Below are 18,666 nucleotides of genomic sequence, written 5' to 3'. Positions count from 1 at the left end.
AAATAGTTTTCATCAATTTATTTGGATGATGGTCTTTCAGTACTCATCTCTAGATGATAAACCAAAGCACAAACGTCAGCTCCAATATTTGTTGACGTTTTCATCAGCAGCTACCGCAGAAGATATAAATAATATTCGCACAGTTTGTTAGCCAAAAAAAGGTGGCCGAATTCATGTAGCATCCGCAATACACTTTCTTCCCGCGACCCAGCAACCGCAACGGTTGTGTGGTTAAAGTTCCGGCTAGACAACCGAGCCCTTCTCTACTCCTTCTTCCTGTGATCCGTGTGTATCCGTGTGCACTTGTACCAACAATCCACGATGAGCTTTCTGGGCCACGATAGATAAAAAGTGATTGAAACGACTGAAAATTGACGGTGCGTACCATCGTCGCCAACGCAGCAACGCGGGCACGCTTGTGTCCCATATATGCATTAAGCCAGATACGAGTACAACGCAACGATGGACGCCAAAATAGAGCATGTATCGGTGATTCTACCCGTCAGCAATGATCCGGTAATCGTTGGAAATATTAGCTCTAGGAAAAGCTTGAAACGAGTATGTATGCAAAGCCACGAAGCGGATCGAGATGGGACGAATAATAGATCAATTTCTCGTTTTTCTAGCATTGGAACCAGTTATCCCGGTTCCAAAAGAATTTAGCTTGTATCCTACTGGCCGGAATGTGCATTTTCTACGTTATATTTTTTGTGCTACCATTCAACGATCCGTCCCGCAGCTCCGATGCGATTGATCCGATGGAGCACATCCAGATAGCACCATTTAAGGAAAGGGTAATATACACACTGCTTTTTACCTGTCTGTCCACATGATACAAACTGAGCTCTAAATTGTCCGTTTCCGCCGTTATCTTGTCTTTTTTCGCCTTACGTCTTTCTATGTTCGCTATTGTACGCTATTTGCTATATTTGTTCCATGTTGTCTGTACGGCTATACGAATCGCCGGAATTACAAAACCAAATGTAGCACGAGCGATTTGCAGCTTCCATGGTAAAAGAGATTAAGCTTACCGATAGTTTAGCAAACCCTCCGACGGAGGAAGCACTTGCCAAACCGGTCGCTCAGCAACCGGAAGTCAATCAGCAGCTCGAAATTGTGCACAACGAACCGAAAGAGATCGTCGACAACGAAGAGAACGTGCTGGAGGAAAATCGACGCATGCCGTTTGCTGGTGCGAAAGATTTTAAGGTATGTGTGTGCATTCTGGTGACCGGGTATGTTCGTCCTGCATGCTTTTGTAAATCGTGACGTCCTCTTCAAGGTTGGGTGTAGAAAGTTATCAGGCAGAAATGTTAGGACTTACACTGATCATATTTTGTTGTAGGGTCCAACAAACGATCGGCAAAGGGCCGTAGTGGAAGCGGTACAACATTCTTGGAAGGGCTACAAAGAATACGCCTGGGGTCATGATAATCTGAAACCCATTTCGATGGGTTATTCCGACTGGTTCGGGCTCGGTCTAACGCTGGTAGATTCGCTCGACACACTCTACATTATGGATCTGCAGGACGAGTTTGATGAGGCGCGCAGCTGGATCGAGAAATACTTAAAGTTTGACGTTAATCGTGAGGTTAATCTTTTCGAAGTGACGATCCGTGTTGTGGGTGGGCTACTGAGTGCCTATCATCTGAGCGGTGATCGCATGTTCTTGGACAAGGCGGTCGATCTGGGAAATCGTTTGCTGCCATGCTTTGATTCACCGTCGGGAATACCATTTTCGGATGTGAACATCGGATCGTTGGCTGCACACGCACCCAAATGGTCACCGGACAGTTCAACGAGCGAGGTGACGACAATTCAGCTTGAATTCCGTGACCTGTCGCGCAGCTCGCAGAATCCCGTCTTCGAAAAGGTAACGTAACGCTGGCAAGGGAATCGCGCAGGATATTACATCATAAGTTTCGAATTGGTTTACAGGTAGCGTCCAGGGTAAACCTTAAAATACATGAACTGGACAAAAATGAAGGATTAGTACCGATCTTCATCAATGCTAATACGGGACAGTTTCGTAACTTCGCTACCATTTCACTTGGAGCGCGAGCCGATTCTTATTACGAGTATTTGCTCAAGCAGTGGCTTCAGACGGGCAAAAAGGCTGAAGATTAGTGAGTTCTACCCTTAGTTCCTTCTTTTACGGTTTGTTTGTGAAAACAACATTTAATGGACATTTTCCCTACCTTGCAGTCTTATCGAGGACTATCAGCAATCTATGCGCGGTGTCCTGAACCAACTGGTACGCACGACTCCCAACGAAAAACACGTCTATATTGGTGAGCTGCTGAATGGGAAAGATTTCAAACCAAAGATGGATCATCTCACGTGCTACCTGCCCGGTACGCTACTGCTCGGCTACAAGAATGGCATGCCGAAGACGCACTTGCGGTTGGCTACCGATCTGCTAGAAACATGCTACCAAACGTATATGAAGCAACCCACACAGCTCGCGCCCGAAATATCGTACTTTAACGTCAACGGAGAATCTGAAACGGATATTTACGTAAAGACAAACGATGCGCACAATCTGCTGCGGCCGGAATTCATCGAAAGCCTTTACTACTTCTACGCCATAACGGGAAACCGTACGTACCAGGACATGGGCTGGACGATCTTTGAAGCGTTCAATCGCTACACGAAGGTAAAGAACGGCTATACCTCGATCGGTAATGTGAAAAATCCGCTCAATACGCGGCCCCGCGATATGATGGAAAGCTTCTGGCTTGGGGAAACGCTCAAGTACTTTTATCTATTGTTCAGCGACGACCGAAACGAGATCGATCTGGAGAAGTATGTGTTCAATTCGGAAGCCCATCCACTACCGATAAGGGAAGTGTAAGGCATTGGGAGGGATGTCCCTTCAAACACTGCGTGCAAATGACACAAAAGATTTTATTTATATGTTACGCTACGTTTTTTTTAACCACCTAGCTGGTTGTGGCGCTGTGGGCGCAAATTTCCCCACGAAGGTGCTTCTGAAAAGACGATATTAGTTAGAGAGAATGAACCTTCTTAAGATTCCTTTCGTATCTTAACGAAACGCAATAGTAAATGGGTGGGATTAAAATGTTCGTTTAGTGAGTATGTTCGACGATGATGCGCCAAAACAAAGAATGAGTGTCACCGGCACCATTGCTTTGGGTAGATCGATCGCTTTTGACAGCGTGCCGTTGTAAATATGTGTACGGGGATTTTAGATATCAATAGCTGGTTTCCTGCGGCTGATTGTAGCCCACGGGTACGAACACTGCGAACCACTTAATTAAATGTTACCAAAAATGCAGCCGGCGTGTAGAGCTTCGCCGATTTGTACGCCTTGCACGATACGACAACACATTCCCGAGCACGGTTTTCCTTTTGTACTTCTGTGTCCCCTAAAGTACTTTATACATTTCCTCTCCACCCCCTTATCTGTCTCCACTGTCTTTCATTTCCTAGCTTTCTACTTTCCTGGCGTTTCTCGCAAAGATAATACACTGGCGAGCAATTGCACCAGCGCCAATCGGTCGTCAAAAATCGAACGATTTAAAAGCTACAAATTACTAGCGCTAGTGATAGGAGTTTGATTTCGATTCCTTATTCTCATTCGTGCACACTGGTTTTCTAGTCCCTCGGTGGTAACGTAGCGAAATAAAGTTCAACTTAAGGATGAACCGAAAGCGAAAGAGATTTGATTAAGACTTAGCCACAAACAGCAACTCTTATAGATGGTTAAATGATACAATCATAGATTTTTGTTTTACATTAAGATTATCGATAAACGGTTAAATATTATCCACTGTCTTAATTAACAGCCTTGTGCAAAATTTTAGGAAAAGAAAATGGCGATATTTCGGAATAAACAATCAAAGAGTCGTAAATATATGACGGTTTGCCTTACCGGGGAACTGAATGTGAGAAATTATTACCCATGTAACAATAACTTGTTGAGTACATTTGTTCTTTCAGGTAGTAGAATAAATCAGCTACTGGCTTGATCTTCACCGTGCGACAGATACTTAAGAAGATGTCAAAGCAGCAGCTCTGAAAGAGCTCTTTTGGGATGCATAAGGATTGTGCAAGATTTCCTAACCAGAAAAGCAAGTATGACAATGACTAAACTGACTATGATGAGTAACACCTTTCATCTTCTATAAGTCGATGCTGGGCCTAGTATACTTGGTGACTTAGACGTTAGTGATGTTCGCTTACGCCTCTGAGACATGGAATCAATCCAAAGCTGACGAATAGCTCCGCCCTGCAGAGACCCTACATTGGTGGAGTCTATTACTTGTACAACAATCTCACTATTTTACAACGTATTACACTCATCAGGCTTCATGAAATTGATCGCTTCATACCCACCCGGCCATATGGTCAGAGCAGGCGTCCTGCAGAAAGACACGTATATTGAATTGGTAGGCATCGTTGCTCGATCTTAAGCGGTTTAGCGACTGTAATACATGATAAGCAGGTGAGTACGATTCAAACAACGTGTGTAATAATAACATCAAAACGCACGCGCAAACAATATAGAAAGCTGACAAAAAAACCTAAAATTCGGAACTCCAGGAAATGTGACCGTCCTGTCTTCATAGTTCTAAAATTTTGTTTGAAATTCTTCATTAGAAATATACAGGCAAACAAATTTCGTGATGAGGAAAAAAACAAACCAACAAACAAAAGCATAAAATAATTTTCTTTTTTCCAGTTTGCAGTTTTTCGGGTTTTTCTTTGGCTCGCGCTTTACCATTGCTCGTTGTCGTAGCGCGATCGCGCACACATGGCACACACAAGCTAGAGGATTTGCAACGCTGATGTCGCGCACAGTTGTTTGTTTAAATTCGTGTGCCACACGCCACCACCGCACATGTGCCCGTTCTTTGATCGGCATGCTAAATCAAGGATGAAAAAAAAACCACGAAACTACGACTCGCACGTGTTTCGCGCTCTTATCATAAGGAGCGTACATTTGCTGACTCGATCCAACCACCCCTTGCCTGCTTTACCTCTTCCACCTAACGTGATTAACGTTAACATATTGTCGAGCTGCCGCACAAACTAAACATAATCCCGTTACCGGTAAGGATTGCCCCAATGTTATGTGACTGCAATGTGCTAAAAACCGAAGCAAAAAAAATGTAATAGAAACGAGCGTCAAAAATCGTATAAAAAACGGCACATAGCTTACAATGATATGCTTCAGGTTTATTTTCGGGTATTACTGGTTTCATACTTCTTTTTGGTTGAAGATATTCAAATTCTTCTTTAGCGCAGAGTTGCGCTGATGCGCAACCGGGCATGATATTGTCAGTGGCGATAATTTACGAATATGTTTTATCGCTTCGTGCGCCAAACTGGCTGCTTATACTTAAGGAAGGGAAATTTATTGCACCCAGCATCGTTTTTTGTGTCAGCGTATCAAGCACTGATGAAGACGCAATGTTTCCATAAGTTCGGTAGAAGTTTGGTAGTCAATTTTTCATGGGCAAAGCAGGAATATGCTTAAAGTGAGTAACAAAATATATACATTTAGGAGATTATTTAGTGTTGTCATAACTGTAAACTATTTACTTAACTTGCTAGTTTGCTAAACCTGAAACCCGGGTCAGGTTTGATCAACTAGATAGACACCTTAAAATGACAAATTTTGATGTTTTACATCACGAATTACCATTTTGGCACCCTTTTGCTTTTCCTTGGGCTTTGTGGGTTTCCTATTTTTACTACGTCCACAGGACGATCATTATGTCTAATCCCTAGAGGTTGATCTACTGGGTGTTTTCTAAGACGAGAGATACCCCTTTAGGACTACTTTTGTTAAATATGTTGTCCTACAACATAACCTAGCTACTTCTACATGAAACAAATAATTCTTAGATTTCGTAGATATTTTTGATGATCTTGGGTCGATCTTAACGCGCTAGAATATAATACAAAGCAGTTATAATTCCCACAGTCATCGCTGCAACGCATTATTATCCTTAAATGGCGGACAGCGATTGGTAGATAAGTGATGATCGTGTCAATAGCTATATTCACAAGTGGTTCATAGTTCGTACTGGATTTCCTCTGATACAAACAAGCGCTGATGCGCTCAACTCATACATTACACAAGCACAAATATTGGTTTAGTTCATAGCGTGACCATAAACCACTTTATGAAGGCTATATCCTGGAACATTAATCTACCATTAATTTTTATGGTGGTGCTCTGAAGTCGCTTCTTGAAATGATCTGAACCCTTCCAGTTGTAGGCTTTTCGTTTTACGATGTCCCAGAATTTGGTCTAAACGACAATTCCGGAACGTTGGAACTAAACGCAAAAAATATGGTTTAATTTTTTGATCTTCCAACGCATTAATCAACGAATACTCCTTGTAGAGCGTTGCGTGCTTCCCTCTTTTCATAATATTGTTTTAAAAAGCTACAGTAAATCAAATTTATTGTTTTCTAACCAAAAAAAGGACCCCAACTACACCCAAGAAAACAGGTCAACTCTGGTAAATGTGTATAGTTTGGAATTGAAATCTCATCTGGTCGATGTCTAGCTGTAGCTTTACATTCGCCTTCACATACGATCGTACCTCGTTCGTCTCATGTACTTCAGGAGCAATAAAACAAACATCGTGATCCTGTTTCTCGTATGTTGCTCTTTATGCCAGATCATCTTTTCCCTGCCCTTGTTCCACGGCTCCGTCAATGAACGCAACGGCGGAACAGACTCTGTCTCGGAATATCCTTGCAGCGTCACCGGTATCCTTTTTCGTCGACACGTTGTAACTATCCCGCACATTGACACAGACACGATGTCATCGTTCTTTTGCTGGTTGGGTTTTTTTTTGTATTTGTCCTCTGTTCACAGTTCAGTGCATCAAGTCTCAGCTCGCAGGTTCCCACCGTTTAGATGCACAACCATCAAGGACCACCACCAACCATCATCAACGCCGTGCAGCACCGATCGCGTCGAGATGTCATCGACTTGCGGCCGTTAGAGCGATAATTAATATTATTTTAATGTTCCCTTAAAACGGCTCCTAACGGCTTGTTTGGAGATGAAAACGATCGTAAAGGCGAAGAGGCCAACTTCCCGGCACAGGATCTTCCAGGGAGTGGGCGGTGGTGGAAAGCAAAACAACACTCGCATTGACTCCCGAAACTGTCCCGGGACGAGTGTACGTTTGGACCTCATAAAAAGGAACCTGATAATCAGGGACGAAAGAGAGAGAGAGAGAGAAAGAGAGGGAGAGAGGATAAAAAAACATCGGTTGGTTGAAATGTTGGAAAATGGTCCATAAAAAGCACCTACCATCATTAAACCTCACAGAGCACTTGAGACGCACAGGAATGTTGGATACATGGAAGGAAGTGGCATCAATCGGGACGGGAAAAGGGTGGTCGGATCGGTTAGGAAAAACACCTAATTTTGAACACGACACAGACACGATATGGGAAAATGGAACTGCAACTCTGGCAGTGGGTCGTATCGCTCTGCGTATGATGGATTTTCATAGCCTTTTTTATAGTCCTAGCAGTATACAGTGAGTTCTTTTTTATTTCTGTTAGAAATATTTCCTTCGAATTTTTAGAAGCGGATCGAATCATTTTTGGTGGAAATTCCACGGTAGCTTCCGGAGCTTCTGATTTTCGGTTGTTCTTTCTTGTTTTGAGAAGAATGGGTTTCTTTGAAGATGCAGCCTACAACGTTCCTATCTCTTTTTTGTTTTTTAATTAAATTTTCGTTTTGCTTATTTTACACGAGGCTTAACATTACTGTATGGACCTTTGTCTTTTGAATTTTACTTCAAATCCTTACGAGATAGTTAGCTCCTATGAGAATATTTTTTAATTTTCAATTTTTGTAATGTAATTTACAAGGAAATTTATCTAATTTATGTTCCTTGAACAAATGACGGCGAGGAAGGGCTGCATTCAGGCAAAAACAGCACAAACACCACTACAACGATTATTTTGCGCATTCCGTCTAAAGTTTAGTTAAGACATATAATCTTCATCTGGTAACAGTTTTTCTACCGAAATACAACGCTCCATCACCAGTTTTTTCGACCACTATAGTGGCGCATGTGATCGTTCTGAAGCGTGATCGTGATCGTTCAGTTTCGGTTATGTATTCACAAGATTTGTAACATTTTGATCTATTGGTGTTTCATGACAAGAAATGAGTGCAAGGGATAGAGCTACGAAAATTTGTTGAAGTTGTACACACTTCATACTTTTGTCGATTGTTTTTAAAACTTCATTTTCAAGATGTAAATTAGTTATAAATCTTCTCAACTCAACCTCTCGATGTCTCTTCACAATTAGAACTCAGAAACGCAATTCTACCCTTCATAATATATTGATGATCGCTTTACTATCATACTGCCCATTTCATCGATCATTTCCACTCACAACAAACACTCAATTGGACCATTTTTCCATCCATTACGATCATCGTACATCAAATTAACTGCTGTGTTATTGGGTTTGTGCAACTTGTATCTGACTGTACCGGACGTGAAATGGATTTAAAAAGCAAATAGCTGCACCCGTTTACAGCGGGAACGAATCGAACGGTCTAAAGCCCATCTTCCGTGCGCAAGGATGCGTAACGTAAGTTCGATTACAGTGCCATAAAATCGCTCGCAACCGTACGCAACGCGATAATCACGCGGCTCGTACGGATTGTAGCGGTTTTACGATTGTTGTTACAATGTTGCACTGTAACATAAAAATGTTGTAAAATTTTAAACCGCTACCGCTCACGTTTGCTGCAGGCCGTACAGCCGACAGTAACACAACCCCTGGTAAGATTTTTACGACCTTTTCCCATACACTTTCCCTCCGAAAACTAATTTCCCCTCGATGCAAGGGTGAATATTAGTTGCATACAGAATCTTTCTCCGCCAGTGGTTGGGATGGTCGGGTGAATTGAATCGATTGATCGCGTCGCGGTTCGGCTTCGCTCCTTGAACAGTGGCCGCTTTTTCCAACCATGGTCGGGTACCGGCGAACAAACGCGCACATGGAAAACATTTCGTTACACATCATAATTTTCCCATTTGCCACAAGCGCGCATCGAATCACGCCTACGCGTTCAGGGATGTTCAACGTTTGTCGCATTCCACAAAAATGCCATCCTTGTTACACCATTCGAAAGTCACTCACGCAGCCCTTTTCTCAGCACCAACCTACTAACCGAATAAGTGTCACCGGGAAGTGGATACGAATGAATGGGAAGCATCGGTCGATTCAATCTAACTTAATCCAGCACTGATTTGGACGGACTGTTGGCGCAGCTAGGATCAGTGAGTACGGTTGTGAGAAATGCCGCACCATAACCAAAGCCTAAAGTTCAATTTATGAAGCGTGAAATGAACCAGGACGAGCGGAAGGACAACCGTATCCTGATGGGAAAGTGAAGCGAAGTGGGAAAATATGAAATCTTTCGAACAAATTATGTGACACTTGAAATAAGATATCCAATAAGTTCCAAAGAACGGTGGGCCAAGTTGTAGGAAATATCTAACACTCAAAACCCAAAAGTCCAAAAGTCAGTTAAAGAAAGCCAAGAATGGCCGGCCACTTGAGGTTGTTGTGCCGATGAGGAAGGAGGATATCTAAAATAACTTTAATTTAAAGTTAAATAACCCCGCATCCTTTTCACATGTACAGATCATTTTCACGCTTTATTGACATCTATCGTAATGTTCATTCAGTTGTATTTCATGTCTTTATATTTTGGAACTTTTTGAGGTTTATTAACCATTTCTTTAAACACCATCCCGGTGTAGGGATTTATTATTATCAAATAAATGGACCAATTGTTTCAACAGATTACCAGAGGCCTAATTAATCAGATATGCAACACAAGTCATTTGATAAGAGTCATTCACTTCTAGCATCTTTAGCGAGGAATCATTTAAAGTAGATCAGTAGATCCCACTCTCAAAAGATTCATGAATCCTCAGAACAGGTTCCCGAGGCCCTTAGCAAAATGGTAACCGATGGCCGGAGAGAATTAAGGTCAGAATTGGCAAACCTAGAACACTTCAGGTTGATGTTAAGATTTATTGTGATTGGGTAGGAGAATATCGAAAGCTAGTGCGGATATTCTCCATTACTTATCGTCCATGCGAGTTCATTTAATACTCTTTTTCCCTATTGGCATTACTTTGTTAAGGGTATATTGCACTAAATAATTATCAATGACTCTAACTCATTAACTTAGGATTCCAATGTTTATGTTGAGATGTACTCAATAGACTCAATAGGTACTTAACGTCAAGAAATTAAGTAATTATCTTTCAAGATTTTCCCACGCTCACAATGCTGAGGTGTTTGTTTCAATCTGACGCAACAAACTTATTTCTTTGACGCTACAACAGCTTGGCGGTCCTGACAACAGCGCGATCGTCTGGCTGTGAAACCTCATCTAGTCCATCTTTCTACGCAACAATGATTATATAGAATCCTGATGGGATTCGATGGATTATAGCAAGTTCACCCGTTCGTGACATATAAGTGAGAAAAATGTTCCCATACACCCGCCAAAGGGAAAAGAAAATTTTCCCAATAAGCGTCGTTAAAACGCTCGGAAAGGATTTAATCCGTTCGCGCACGATCGTCAAATAGACAGCGCAACAACAAAATCCACTACATCAACCTTCAAGCACAACATCAACATGCCCGCTCATGCCCGCGTTAAGAGTCGTTTCACCCTCGCAACCCTTGAACAGTGCCAATTCTGGCAGGATGTTAGGGCATTATTTATTCTCCGTCGGTTCCCACCGTTTAGGTCACGTTTCGTAAGCGTCGCCGCGTTAGTGGCATCGATCCCGCCGAACTGCGGACGCCCCTCGCAAGTGCAGCAAATGGAACGATCGCGATGATTAAGATGTGACAGTGTCGGTAAGTGGTTTTTAAGTTCACACTTCTCAAATTAGGTTTTCACCCTCGATGGGTGCGCGGGTGCGGTTGCATTCACGCTGCATTCGTCTTCGTTCTCCCCATCGGCAGCGCCAACGATTGCGCCGAGATGGATGGACTGTTATTTACAAAACATCACGACAATGTGTTTATAAACTAATTTGATGAATCTCCGAAACCCGAACGGATGGGAAGGAAGGAACAAAACGCCCAGCATCATCCGGATTTGGATACACTGCGGGTGACACCCGTTGCACACGGTTCCGGAGCGACGGTGGTTGCCGTACGAACGGATGCTAAATTTATGGCCCGCGTTCGAGCGCCTAATCGGCTCATTTCGTGGATGAGTTGAAGGACGTTTGGGATGATGAGTGGCTTTCGTTGCAACCTACCGGATGCAACGGAAGCTTTGCTGCGTTTACCGCATCGGATGGGTGCAATTTGTCAAGTAGCATAATTTTCCTCCCGATTTTCACGCGAGAAAGATGTTGCCTGAAGTTAAGTGGTCTTCTGTAATGTGTTTTGCTGAAGCTGATTATCGATATTAAGTGCAATAAGCACTGATACTTGATATCAAAAGAGTAATACATCTTCCTACATATAATTGCACTTTATTACATAAAATTGATCTAGTTGCCATATTTTTTAACGATCTTTTACTTACATTACCTAATTTCCTACACAATAATGGGTTTATTTAACATTTGTCTAAACTATTAGTGGCTGTCTTTTCGCATGTATGAAAAATCCTTTCAATCATCTTTTCCTCACACGTAAATAAGAGAATAATATCTGGAGTCCTATATCATAAGCGACCCTTATACAAGATGAAGCATGCAAGAGAGCGTTTGGAATCTTGTAATAACTTTCCTTTGTGTTTGGCTGGTGTTTCGTCCTGGTATATAAGTTTACGAAACTATACATCGCGCCATTACTATCTTTGGAGCCCAAAAGACTGAATAACTACAATCCCGGAATTTTTAAGAATCTGCCACAGATCCATTATCTACCAATCAATACTATTTATTCATACTACTATACATACAATCAATACTATTTTTAATAATATTATTTATTTATTTACTTTTATATACTATTTATTTTACTACGTCTCAGTGGCATGATTGTAGCGGAGCCGGTCTTCACACGAACGGACCGGACCAAAATCCCATTCGGACCAATTCTCGTAGCAAGGACTCTGACTATCCGGCTACTTGGTCAAATAAGTCGATACAGCCAGGCCATGCTAACGAAAAAAAACTATTTATTCAGATATAGAAACGATTCTTTACATGTTTCTTCACGTCATTCTCTATATATTATAAATTCTCGAATATCCTAGATTCTGGATTACCTGAATGAAGTCCTAGCCACATTTTGTAAGAGCAATCTATAAGATAGGACTAGGCACCTTTTTTGTCTTGGTCTATACGAAAAGCCTCTGAGCGAACAATCTTAGTCCTTTGGACTTCATTTTCCTCATACGATCTGTTTCGATTATAATTTCAACACTGTCAGTACTCGATTGGATCCGAAGATCTTGGCTTTCATCTCATATTCAACGAATTAGCGAACATTATCGCGATGAAGTTGTGATTTAAGATTCGATCAACCGTATTTTTATCACCTTTTGTGTTACTTAACTTGTGAAAAATGATATTCGAGGTCTGAGTCACTAAATTAGGAAACACATAAATGTTGTCATAACATAATGAAGGCAATCAGAGCTTATTGCCATTACAATGTAGGACCACCGAGAACCTATGGCGCAGGTTGTCCTATGTTTGATTCTACCTTAATAGAATACGATATAAATAGTGTTTTGATTCAATTTGTTTTACTCACAGCTACGATCACTCTCAAAGCATGTTAATGCAGATGAAAAAATATCTCCAAAAACCTCCAACCTAGCTTCAAGAAAAATCAATTTTCATTCATGTTCGCCACGTATGGGGTAAAGTCGTGTGTTTATTTTTATGATATATGCCTCCGTGCTCGTTGTACGTCTCCCGTTTCGCAGCTCACCCCTTTGGTCCGCTTTCGGAGACACCAAAGTATGAAGATCATTGTGATTTATAGACGATCACTTACGCACTTGCCTCAACGGTAACGTTTCGTTGTCTGCACCGTGCAGTGCATAGCTCCTGGTGGGGTACTTTGAAATCGTTATGCACAATCGAGCACAGGCATGCTTTCGTGGGGTTGCGGGGCGGACAGGATCAATGCGCTCCAACCTTCCCGCCCTAACCTACGGACGATCGATCAACAGTCGTGAAAAAGATGCGACAAATTGCCCTACGATATGCATTTTCCTTTTGCCACTCATGAGCTCACGCTTTCGGTCAATTCAATCGCACAACAAAAAAAGAACAGATGTAGTATCACTGTGTATAGAAAAGAACACGTGAAGGCACGTCCCAAAATCGGAACATAGTTAACAACAACCACCACGAAAATCTCATTAGACGTGAACGTTTGCTCGCTGACAGGTTTTTGGCATGTTTGTTTAACTTGTGACGCATGATGAACACTGATCGACTAATTCAATTTCATGTTTGGAGGCTGGCTGGCTGGTGCAGTGATCCTATCCAGATGGTTTAATTTGTTTTGTCCGATTTATTATGATTGTGACGGACTAATTGACTCGTATTCGCTACGAATGAGGGGGAAAACGTAGTTTTCCCATGACTTCCATGGCTAACACAAATGGAAATCTTAGTTAACAAACTCATACATTCGTTTATTATTATAATATAGAAAATAAAGAATAAAATGAATATTAGTTAATTGTCTGAGTTTACATAACTTTTATTCGTCTAATTCAAACGACATAACTAAACGATTACTATCCTAAAACCTTTTCTTCCTATTCACTTCTTTTCCCTTCTAAGTACAAAGACTTGGAGTGCGTTTTTCGAGCTCTTTGTGCATGTGCGTTTGATGGACCAGACGTTCGGAGGTGGCTCAGACTGTCGTGAGCTAGAACTTGTGATAAGGATATTGAATATCTCTTCAAAAATCACCTCATCTATGGTTCAGTCGACATCAAATGCGAATAACTAATGACAGCTTTTCGACCATATAAGATCCTCATGACGATATCTTATAGCTGTAGATGCCTTAAGAACCAAGCGATCAGGAAATTGTGGGACCTTTAGCAGCTCAATGTGATTCAATGTCAAAAGGCTATTAAAGAATAAATATTAACATAATATTATAGCCTTATAGCTAAGGCTATAATTTATCGTACACTGCAGGACATCCTGCTGTCCCGACATGGGCTGAAATCAATTTGTCCCAAAATGCAACACACGGATGCAATTTGAATCACTCAAAACGGCATTAAAATTTCCACTCGGTGCATTTCTCTGCCCACCGAAAGCATTTGCCTCCGGACAGTTTATTTCCTTATAAACACGCCCTCTGCCCATCCTAGCCGTTCTACTCGGAGACATGCCCAAATGTTTAAAAACTACTAAAAACATGCACATTCATAGCTCGTAAAAAATGCATAAAATTTGAGTCACTACCAAATCCTGCCCTCCACCGTCGTAGCTTTTGCGGTTATTGCTGGATTAACATATCGCTCTCGACGTTGTGTTTTTATTCCTTTTCCTTAATGCGGTTTGTTTGGATCACCACGTGATACCCAAAATTTCTGACACCTCGTACTGGCGCGCCGCTAATTCTCCTTAGTGGCCAAATGTATGGAACACCCAGCCACACACCAGCCGGGCGGTGGTGTTAAATGTAAACAAATTGTTACCCCCGTCCCGAACGTCGGTCTGTACGATCGTTACCGAAACCGTCGCAAAATGCCGAAAAGATCATTTTGTTACCGAAAAACGCCTTCCCTCCATCGCAATGGGTGATAAACTCTCGATTTTGATTGTCATCAACACGCTTCTGGAGGAACGTACATGAACGGGCAACACACTTTGGTAAAGGGAACCCTCTACCATCTGGTGCCCGAACTCCAGCGAACCGGAGGGATAGCATGGAGCGGAACCTCAGCAGAAATGCAAATGTGCAGCGGCGAGTGCATCGCTGCAGTGGCTGCAGCAGCATATCCTGCGGGGGCCACTTTAATTGCCTTCAGATGCGCCCGAACATACGCGTCTGTTCGGCCGGGTTAAAGGGATGATAAAGGGAAGCAAGGGAAGGTGAGAAAATCCACCAGCAGATATGGAAGATTGTCGCTTTCCCGAAGGGATATCAACATTGGGACACGTGATCGAAAGGGGGTGTACTTTGCAGGGCCCAAGCCAAACCAAACCTACCGTGACGCGGCTGCGGAACACAAGCCTCCGACACTCAGCAGATTCACCCGCTATCAGAATGGGGGGGAAAATAGCTCATTATGTTGATGACCTTTGCGGCGTCTCACCCGCGATCCTGTTTGCCTCTGCTCCGGCCCATCACGGTAACAAGTGCAAACCCGGTGCCCCGGTGTACTTCGATGACGATCCCTGTGAATATGAGGAAAAGCAAGACATTTTACTCGATCGCATGCCACCATCAACGTCACTGGTGCTGTGACATGGCACATGTATTGTGCACTCGAAACCGCACCTAGTCTAACCTACCCGGGCCTCTTTCCGCACTGCTTCCAGCATCCCGAATCCGCATTGCTGCTTCTGCTGCTGCTACCAGAACATCTGGCACGATCGTTCTCGCCTACCATGGGCCAAGAGGTCGTCGCAACTGTATCTTCTTGCAGGGACCTTGCGCCTCTTACACCTCCACTCCACACTACCCACCGATCCCATCGGTCGGGACAGGGAACGCAGAAGTCCTCGACGCACTCCCGTTTGGTTGCTACAAAAACAATATTTATGATATTGTTTATACCGCTGACGGTTTTCCTTTACTGCCTTCGCTCTCTCTCTGTCCTTTCCGCCTCATGTGAGCTTCGGGAGCCAGGGCGTACGGTGGAAACTGTTACGCAGTAGATTGGTAGAGGCACTTTTTTTAGCTGCTTGCGGTTGATTTTCTCTTGATTTCTTTTATGATGTTGAAGCAGGTTCAAATAGCGGGTTAAAAGTTGCAATTCTATTTCGTTAAAAGTTCGTCGGTGGAAATCATCAAGATCACTTCTTCATACTCTTTTAAAGTACCTTTCAGATATAAATTATTTTGGGGGCAGTTGCTCTCATAAAGTTTTACAATGAACTCTTGAATTACTCTCTAATAAACTGATGAGTTTTAGAGTTAATTTCAGTTATAAACTATTAACGTCCAGTTGCTGTCGCGAAGTCTAAGGATAAACTTTTGAAGAATCTCTTGTTAACTTATGAGACAAAGATGATCACCAAAGGCATGGAATCTTTTTTTCGTCTTTTCCTTCACATGTTCTGTTTCAATTTATCCAATGTCTTCTTGTTTTCAAACAATCCAATATTTATTATTAACTATTGACACACTGCTTCTCAAACCATCTTTCATTGGATTATTCCAATGCGCTGTCATTGTTCATTGCGCGGAGGTTTTAAAAATCAAACGTTCCAATCCTCGTGCACCTACTACTATTTATAGACGAAAACGCGCGGCATTTCGAACCTGGGGGACATTTGAACCGATTCTTGCGTTCCCCATATCCCCGTGTCACTCTTTTGATTCCCTTCGAGTAGGAGATTTTTTGTCTTGCTACTCCTAACTTCTGTTTCATGTCGTAGGACCGTGGATTTCCGTGCCACCGTTGAACTCTTTGACTTTCCATCCCGGCCTTCTGTACGCCTCTGTACAGCGATTCCACTTCGTACAGTCGTGTCTGTTTGTGGAAGTTTGTTTTTTTTGTTGTTTTGTTTCACTTGCATACTGATTTTTTGTTGTTGTGTTTCTCCTTATCCTACCCAAACGATCTAAACTCAATCATTCTTTACGGTTCATGTCACAACTGGCGACACTTCACCTAGATAACTACTGCAGTAGCACCACCGGAGGCACCAGAGAGACACGTTGGCAGCACAAACCCAACCGAATGCTAGACGATCACATTTTTCTACTAATGTTTTTCTTTGGCTTTTTAGCCCCCTTATGGTTTATGATCGTTATGCTGCCACAGCGTGGCTCGCTGCGAAGCAAGAAAAATGGTTCAATCCTTCCATCTTCACTTAGCGCATGTTCCTGCTGGTGCTGGGCTTCGTTAAACCCTTTACCCGTCTCTAGCTAACCGTCAATCTAGCATTCGTTTCGATCCTCGTGTGCTTGCGCTGATGTGCACTTGTGCGTCGTAAATGTAAGATCTTTAATGAGTTCCAAAACCCCCAAACCGATCGGTGGTGACGATGGGTGTGAAGGATGAACCGATCATGCTTAACCGCTGCTGCTAGCTCCCCGTGGGTGAACGTAATCATTACGAATCACGCCACCATGGAGAGCGGGCCAGCTAATGTGTCTAATGCTTCGACTAATGTCCTCGCGTATGTTTGAGTACCGAAAGTGCATTAGTACTGCAACGAACGTACAACTTCACCAAGGACACATATGGTGTTCGTTAAGAGCCCGCAGCGACGACCCGCTCGGGACGAACCGTTGTCAGTTGGGAAGGATTCCCTCTTTTCCCATTTTAATGCTTCATTTTATTGGTCCACACTAAAGAGTGCGGCTTTAAGAGGACACGTTAGTTTTGATGGCCTGCGACTGGTAAAGTTGTGCCCTTTTGCATGTGACCCAACAGCTTCGAACAACACAAAGGAGTCGATGATTCTTCGCATTTGAACAGTTTATCGGTCTGTTGACGTGGTGTCATCTTTCCTCTCAAGCAAGAAACTTGATACATCCGTAAGGAAGCTGGACGCATAGATGCCACATCCTTGCGACAAGGAGAACACGATCATAAGAACCGCCACCGACTAAAGCAAAACATAGTAATTGTAATACGTTTAGATGTAAACTATATTTATTTAGTTAATTATGAACCTCTTTGTCACATTGACAACACGTCTAAATCTCTAATGTCTTTTTTGTGGAGTTGTGGAAAGCTAACATAAACTACTGCTACAAACCAAACTAACTAACTCTTTACTTTGCATTGCAAATTGTATACATCTTTTGCGAAAGGAGCATTTTGGCTTATTGCACTAAGCTAAACATATTTCACTCTCCCGCTACTTGCTTAATACTAAATCGGCCAGCAGCCATTCCTTTTTCTGCAGCAACTTTTTACAAAAAAATTTGGCTTCGTTTCGCACTTATTGCCGAAAATCACATTCGCTTCAAATGAACGTCACATGTGAGGAAGATTTTTACATCGATAATGTGTCTTTTAAAAATTATCAAAAAAAAAGTTTTATAATTGAAAACCCTTCTGAAAGATTATTTCGCTTTCCTGTACAAATACAGTGCTTACATATTAAAATTGTTCTCTTACCTAACACATCTTTGGAAATGTCTTTAGCATGCGTAATTACTAGAACAAAGCACATAACAAAGATGGAAGATCATTCATGGAGATGGAAGACAAAACGCTTAAATTCCCCAACCCATCGCCTACTGCAACTTTAATGGCAACAAATTCTTTGGAAGTAGTTTTACGACCCTAACTAAATGCAACAAACTATGCGGCTAAAACTATGCTCCAGAGTGATGGAGATAATGGAAGATCATAAGAGATACGTAACAGTTCTCGAACTTTCGATTAACTAACACTAGTTTACTAAAAGAAAGATAAAAAAAGTTCTTAAGTTGTATCGAAATTAATTCTAATGTCTGCCAATAGGTCCAGTTCGTTTGTACAGTAAC

General features: G+C 42.2%; 1 protein-coding gene across 1 annotated transcript; it reads left to right on the top strand.

Moving 5' to 3' along the window:
- The first annotated feature begins 110 nt into the window (after window positions 1-110).
- On the top strand, window positions 111-3,875 carry LOC128309989 (endoplasmic reticulum mannosyl-oligosaccharide 1,2-alpha-mannosidase). Its single transcript, XM_053046515.1, has 6 exons — window positions 111-558; window positions 627-794; window positions 988-1,209; window positions 1,346-1,873; window positions 1,939-2,126; window positions 2,206-3,875. The coding sequence occupies exons 1-6, from the start codon at window positions 463-465 to the stop codon at window positions 2,852-2,854; spliced, it is 1,851 nt and encodes a 616-aa protein (XP_052902475.1). The 5' UTR covers window positions 111-462; the 3' UTR covers window positions 2,855-3,875.
- Window positions 3,876-18,666: the final 14,791 nt, after the last annotated feature.

This window comes from Anopheles moucheti, chromosome 2 (genome assembly GCF_943734755.1).
Source record: "Anopheles moucheti chromosome 2, idAnoMoucSN_F20_07, whole genome shotgun sequence".
In the NCBI taxonomy this organism is placed as follows: Eukaryota; Metazoa; Arthropoda; class Insecta; order Diptera; family Culicidae; genus Anopheles; species Anopheles moucheti.
Note: the sequence above shows the minus strand (reverse complement) of the source record. Positions and strands in the feature narration are given on the sequence as shown.

Bases quoted from the DNA above. Each gene is read 5' to 3' on its own strand.
- LOC128309989 (XM_053046515.1), top strand. From the start codon at position 463: ATGGACGCCAAAATAGAGCATGTATCGGTGATTCTACCCGTCAGCAAT. The intron at 559-626 runs GTATGTATGCAA...TCGTTTTTCTAG, and splicing joins CTAGGAAAAGCTTGAAACGA to CATTGGAACCAGTTATCCCG. The intron at 795-987 runs GTAATATACACA...AACCAAATGTAG, and splicing joins TAGCACCATTTAAGGAAAGG to CACGAGCGATTTGCAGCTTC.